This window comes from Coptis chinensis, chromosome 5 (assembly GCF_015680905.1).
Source record: "Coptis chinensis isolate HL-2020 chromosome 5, ASM1568090v1, whole genome shotgun sequence".
Classification (NCBI taxonomy): Eukaryota; Viridiplantae; Streptophyta; class Magnoliopsida; order Ranunculales; family Ranunculaceae; genus Coptis; species Coptis chinensis.
In genome coordinates, this window is record NC_141460.1 from 97,239,853 (window position 1) to 97,246,164 (window position 6,312).

At 36.9% G+C, this 6,312-nt stretch overlaps 1 protein-coding gene across 2 annotated transcripts; it reads left to right on the top strand.

The window, feature by feature from the left end:
• The first annotated feature begins 674 nt into the window (after positions 1-674).
• WRNEXO (Werner syndrome-like exonuclease) lies at positions 675-3,568 on the top strand. 2 transcript variants are annotated; one of them, XM_086562271.1, is made up of 6 exons: positions 675-1,034; positions 1,110-1,295; positions 1,366-1,496; positions 1,574-1,735; positions 3,130-3,240; positions 3,330-3,568. In XM_086562271.1, the coding sequence occupies exons 1-6, from the start codon at positions 869-871 to the stop codon at positions 3,414-3,416; spliced, it is 843 nt and encodes a 280-aa protein (XP_086418397.1). In that variant the 5' UTR covers positions 675-868; the 3' UTR covers positions 3,417-3,568. The 2 variants fall into 2 exon arrangements, with proteins under 2 accessions (XP_086418397.1, XP_086418396.1); XM_086562270.1 differs by having other exon boundaries at positions 681-1,034; positions 3,094-3,240.
• The last annotated feature ends 2,744 nt before the right edge of the window (positions 3,569-6,312 follow it).

Consider the following 6,312-nt stretch of genomic DNA (forward strand, 5'->3'; position numbering starts at 1 on the left):
TAGATTTTGTTTAAATTGAGGATTAAATATATATTTGAGTTTAAAAATCAGATGAAAGGGATTGTGATTAAGTCGATTCGAATTGAAAAAGTCGTAGTAGGTGAGAAGAGGAATTAAAACACATAGGAGTTAGAGTGATTGAAAAGAGTAGCTCGATCAATGCGATTAGATTTCATAATGTCAAAGTTATAAAAAAATGGAGAGAAAAAATAAATATCGATACAACATCAGAAATAACATAGACTGAATATTGATACAACATTCGAAATAACTAACAAATATTTTAACCCCATTGGTGTTACGTGGAATGCGAGTTTCGAACCCATATATGGTTTGATGCATCATTGCACCAAACCACAATAGTATAATGTATAGAGTTAGCGGGTTAGCGTTTCCAAAGACAATGGTTTTTCTCAGAGCCGTCAATGCATATGGCATATAAGATTTTTTATTATTATTGTTTGACTATCCAGCTGCCATTGTCAAAGGCGTGTGGAAAAAGAATAAAAAAATAAAAAAATATAGTCGCCACTCATACTAGCATATAGCTTAGATTTATTCTACCGCTACTCATACTCACATGTATACTCATACTCACATGTAGACTTGACGCTATCTCGTTAAAACTAGCGATATAGATAAATAGATAAGTAATCATTTTCAGAGACTGTTGTTGGACCCTGCAAAGACTTTCGGGTTTTTTTTTCTGGGCTTTACCAAAAATAAAAGAAGAATGCCTATAATTCATTTTTATATTATGTCTTAAAACGGGAAATCCTCAATCACAATCCGCCCCCAATTCATTTCCCGCCAACAGTACCCCAACCCCAACTCATCCATCAAACATTCTAACTCCCCCATCCAAAAAATGGACCCACTATCAGATTGGGAACAACCAATACCCGAATCCGAACTAGAAGCAATTGAAGCCGCATTCGATTCCGCATCCTCATTATTCAAACGCCGCAAAACCACTAACACCCCACTCACTGATGATGGCCCACCAACTCCATATTTTCTTCGACCTCATCGCGGTAAATATTTATTCTACTTTTTTTACTATTCTAAAAAGATGTTTTACTAACAAGTTTAATTTATTTACTATTCAGTTTCGGTAAATACGACGATGAAATACCCTACGTATAAATTTGGAGGACGTATTGTATACTGTAGAACGTATTCCGAAGTAGAAAAAGCAACAGTGGAACTTATGGAACATATTCAAGATAAGCAAAAGAATGTGGATCGGTTTATGATTGGATTTGACATTGAGTGGAAACCTACATTCAAAAGAGGTTAGTTCATTACAGTCGAATTCGAATACGCCTATGTGATAGGCTCGTTATTCATATAGTGACAATACAGGAGCAGTGCCAAGGAAGGGTGCCGTGATGCAAATATGTGGGGACATGTCGCGTTGTTATGTATTTCACATTATTCATTCTGGAATTCCTATCAATTTGCAGTCGTTTCTTGAGGACCCCAAATATGTTAAGGTATGCGTGTCTTTATATTCGTTTGCGTTGGATAACTTGGAAAAATGATTATGGTTTAGTGGTGTTTGATTGTGTAGGTTGGAGTTTGGATAGGCGGGGATGCTGATAAAATCTATAATGATTACAATATACGTATTCAATCAATAGAGGAGCTTTCTTGTCTTGCGAATAAAAAGCTTGATGGATTCCATAGGAGGTGGAGTCTTGCTGCACTTACTGAAACACTCACTAGCAAAGAGGTTACTCTTTTTCACTTCTCAGACTAAATGATTTACTCTGTCATATTATCTACCATATGTTTACTAGAAGTCTTGGAAAACTTCATAGGATACATTATCAAAACTTTCATCTTAGTGGTCTGTCCAATGCTGTGGTCTGAAAATGTCAATCAGTTCCATGTTGAGCCACACGGTTTGGAAGAGGCCTTTCGGATGCCTTTTACTAGCAGAGCTGATAGTAAAAATACTTGTTAGTTGTCGTTGTTCGTTTATGTCCAACATAGATGCCACTATACCAAAACCATCTAAATCATTCACCTCCTGATTTCCCTTGAATGTACTTATGTACTGGATAGAAGAGAAAGATTGGCGAGCAAAAGTGAATACCCAACTTCTTTCCATCCACACATTGCTGTTTAGTGATGAGCAAAAAACAAATAGCGTTTGGACCAACTTGCTTAGTGCGAGCCCAATACACTTAAAAAACATACACCCTAAAAAATGAAAAAAACAAAAAGGCATTGATAAAATAGAAAGCACCCTTAAGGTGGTGCAGGCAAGTCAAACCTACTAGGTACACTGACTCGGATTGAGGCTTTGATAATTATATCACTAGAAACTCTTTTCTATAATCTTTTGGGATGGTCACAGTCGGGCTCCAACCGCTCCATACATTGAGTACTTCAGCCCTCCATTTGATAAACGAAAAAGCAAGTTTTCATTTTTAGGTTGCTCTCAATTGTGACTTTGAGCTCATTGACTGCTCATTTTTGAGAGCCCGAGCTTGAGTTTTTGAGACCAAAGAGCAATAAAGTATAACCTTACATGTAAATTTCTAGACTTAATGAGCTGACGTTGGCGTCACTTTCAAGCCCAATATCCACTAGGATGGTGATTCACGTTCTTGTATGAGCTCGTTTGCTCGTTCCAATATCCCTAGCATATCATATTTTTCCCTGCAGATTCCTCTTTCCAACTCATGGACCTTATCACCGTTATCCACCCTCTCATGGAAAAAATTGAATTTTGCACTCCAAGGTAGATCGTTTTTAATGGTGATTTGACACTTTTGGTATGTGTACAGCATGCAATGGTGAACATTGTTGTTTATCCCAACGTCAAGCCTTGTAGCATAAAAATGTCTTTTAATTGTGAATGCATGCAATCTTCTGACCTAGATCTTAAAACCTCCAAGTGTTCCTTGAGGATTACCCAAGGATGACATGTTTCAATTGGGTCAGTTGGACTCTTGCTGACTCACAACTGTTGCAAGAAGCAATTTATATGCATGTTTTCAAAGATTGTACCATGATTTAATTGGATATTCACTTTATTTGCTCGTTACTGTTTCTCAGTTTTTAAGAAAAGCGAGATTACAGGTCACTAAGAATGTTATCATGTTAACAAATTTCCAGCTGGAGAAGCCCAATAAAATTAGATTAGGAAACTGGGAAGTAGAGGTTTTATCAAGGGATCAACTCCTATACGCTGCTACAGATGCCTTTGCTTCTTGGCAACTTTATGAGGTAAATGAACCGTATTTATTTCTCTAACTATGTTGCATTCATATACCCATGTTCTTCTTTGTTTATCTGTATCTATCTCTACTCAACAGATTCTAAAGACCTTCCCGGATCTATCCGAAAAGCAAAATGAGCAGGAAGTAAATGGTTTACAGTCAAAACGACAACTTAACGAGTGAGTGATCAATTTTTATTTTTTCGTTTATGTACCTTATGCGGCTTCCTCAGCCCACTGGTAATCTGTATAATGTTTATTTGATTTAATTTATTACAGTTTGCTTGTTTACTGTGAGTGACATCCAATAATATTTTGTAAGTCATGTTCGGGAAACTCTTGTGTATACATTTATCGCAATATAGGTGCTTTACGTAGGTTAGTTCCGGGTTACATTTACGCTGCGCATAGACTATGGAAACCATACATGGGGACTGTCATCCTTCTGATCTCATTGCATGGAAATAGCTTGTTAAAATAGCACAGTAATGACTAACCCAAACCACAGCCCCGCCAGACGCTGGCTCAACCCCTTTTTCACTCAGTCCGGCCCGTTCAGAAGCCTGATGGGTGTTGGCTTGAGGTTCATTTGATTCTCTCATAGTCTCATCTCGCAAAGTCGAATTTTTTTGTATGTTAAAGGCCACAGCTGGACCAAAACCAAGAGATAATTGGATTCTGGGCTTAATCTCGGACCAAACTCCTCATTTCATCTTGCTCAATCAGCATATATATTCTGTTTTTGGCTCGACCCAGTCAAGCTTACACTCTAAGGTGAAGTTACAAGGTCTCACGCTCTCACTGTCTCATCTCGATAAGTCGATAGACGACAGTAACTCCAGACTCCAGAGTCTCACTCTTCATGTTAAAGTCTTGTGATATTGTCCTCACTTCGATAGACTCCAGACTCTGGAGTCTCACTCTTCAATCTTCATGTTAAGTCTTGTGATCTTGTCCTGTTGCAAAGCCCATCCTTCTGATCTCATGGTCAAAGATGCCAAATTGCAATTTGTCTCCAAACTGGGGTGAAACCCATGTTATGAATTGCGCCCGCCCCCTTTATTATTCTCATTATCACCCAAAACTTTCTCAGTTCACATGGTCTTCTTTCTGTCTCTCCATATCAAGGTCCTTTTCACACTCTTTTCATGGAAAACATATTTTTCTTATATTTATAAACCACACATCCCCGTTCCAATTTTAATTCAACAAACCAAGCAAGCAGCTTCCACTGCTTTTCCAGTTTCATACTATATAGTCATGTAGATGTCGACCGTGCCATCATATTCGTTTAGTACCAATCAATTAGTTATATCATCATTGATGGTAGTATTATGTTTATATTGACATCTATCCTTGAAGACCAGGGGGAAAAAATATCCTTGAAGATCAAATGGTTTTGCTATATATTGGTTTGATTTCACTTGTAGCAATTTATGCACAGATCAGAGCTTTACAATGCATGAAATTTCAACAAGCTCGATCGAGTGCTTAACCGCTGAAAATCCTCTGATAACCTTTGGAATTTTCCGTATTTTCTGGTACTTTTGCTAAGCTAAAAAAAAAAAAGGATAAATCATCAGAGTTTCCAAAATGCCAATGCAATTCAGTGTCTATGTCAGCAGTTTCCGTATGTGTTTAAAGTTCAGCTCTCAACATTATCAAATGGGAAAATAAGAGCTTCAGGAAAATTATGCTGAGCAAAAAATGATTGACCGTATGAGCTACTAGCTCATGCCTAAACTCTTTACCTGATTAATGATCAAATGATCGATAAGTTATGATTATTATTATTTTGTTAATGGAAGATTTAAAAAAAATCAAATGTGGATCATTTAGAATAGGTGCCTTGTGTGATTCAATATAATTGAGTTAGACAGTTTTAATCAGTATTGTAGTGGCCAAAAAATAAAAAAAAAAAAAAAGTTCAAGTTTGACATATAGATCCAATTGGAATCCTTTAGAATATTGCATTGTGTAAGTCAATCAAATTGAGTTCGACATTCAGAATCCCATTGTATTGTAAGTTATGTAATGTTCAATGTTTTGGATTACCATAGCACCGACTTCCTTAATCCCATTTCACTCCATACCTGTTGTAACTAAAATCTATAATTTGACATGGTCGTCTAATCAAACTTTTAAGGAGGTTTTCTTTACAAACGTCAAAATGTTTGGAAAGTACAGGACACACTCTCTACAACACGACAACTTGTGCTAGCGCCTAGAAATCCTTTCTGATTTCGAATCCAATTTCGAAAAATATAATTTTTCCGAAAAAAGAATTCCACCGAAAGAGATTGAACGGACTGTCGAACAGGGAATAATGATTGCTGACAAAAAATCCAAAATTCATTTAACATGGCAAAGTCTGCAGATATTAAAATTTGAAAATTAAGAATTACACCAATCTTATAACCGTACGAGTCCGGTTCCTTATAACCGGTACGAACTCTGTACCACACACACATCTCGTATCTCAGTGCACACACACATCTCGAAACACACACACAGATGTTGAGGCACACACACACATTTCGGATTCGAATCAACAGCGAGATAACACGGTTACAGAAATGATCTCTGTACCCGGTTGTAGAGATCTCGAGTCCTAACGGTATATACATACTTGGAAGAGTTGGAAGTTAGATTATCTTGGTCCTACTTCTTAGATTCCACCACGATTTGATCCGTTTTGACATAATATCATTACAGTCTGGTTTGAGATTGGGGATGTACTTAATATTTTTTTTTTCCTAAAAGATTTGCATCCAGGGCGTGGAAACACCTATACAGTCGAAATACAAATTTTTACAGAAGATATCAAGTGGTCTTCCATGCCAACTCATATATCTTGCTAATGTAATGTCATGTAGTGCCAAAATGTCTAATGTTGAGTTGAATTCTCTATAGACGTGATTGAGAGATATGTTCTCAGACAAGGAGAAAAATTGTCTAATATCCTCAATTATTCCAATCGCCTCACATGGACTTTTCTTGTCCTCTCCATTAATACAACTTATCAAGGTCTTGATGCTAATCCTGTTATAGGAGATAGCGAGATAGAGACCTAATCTCAT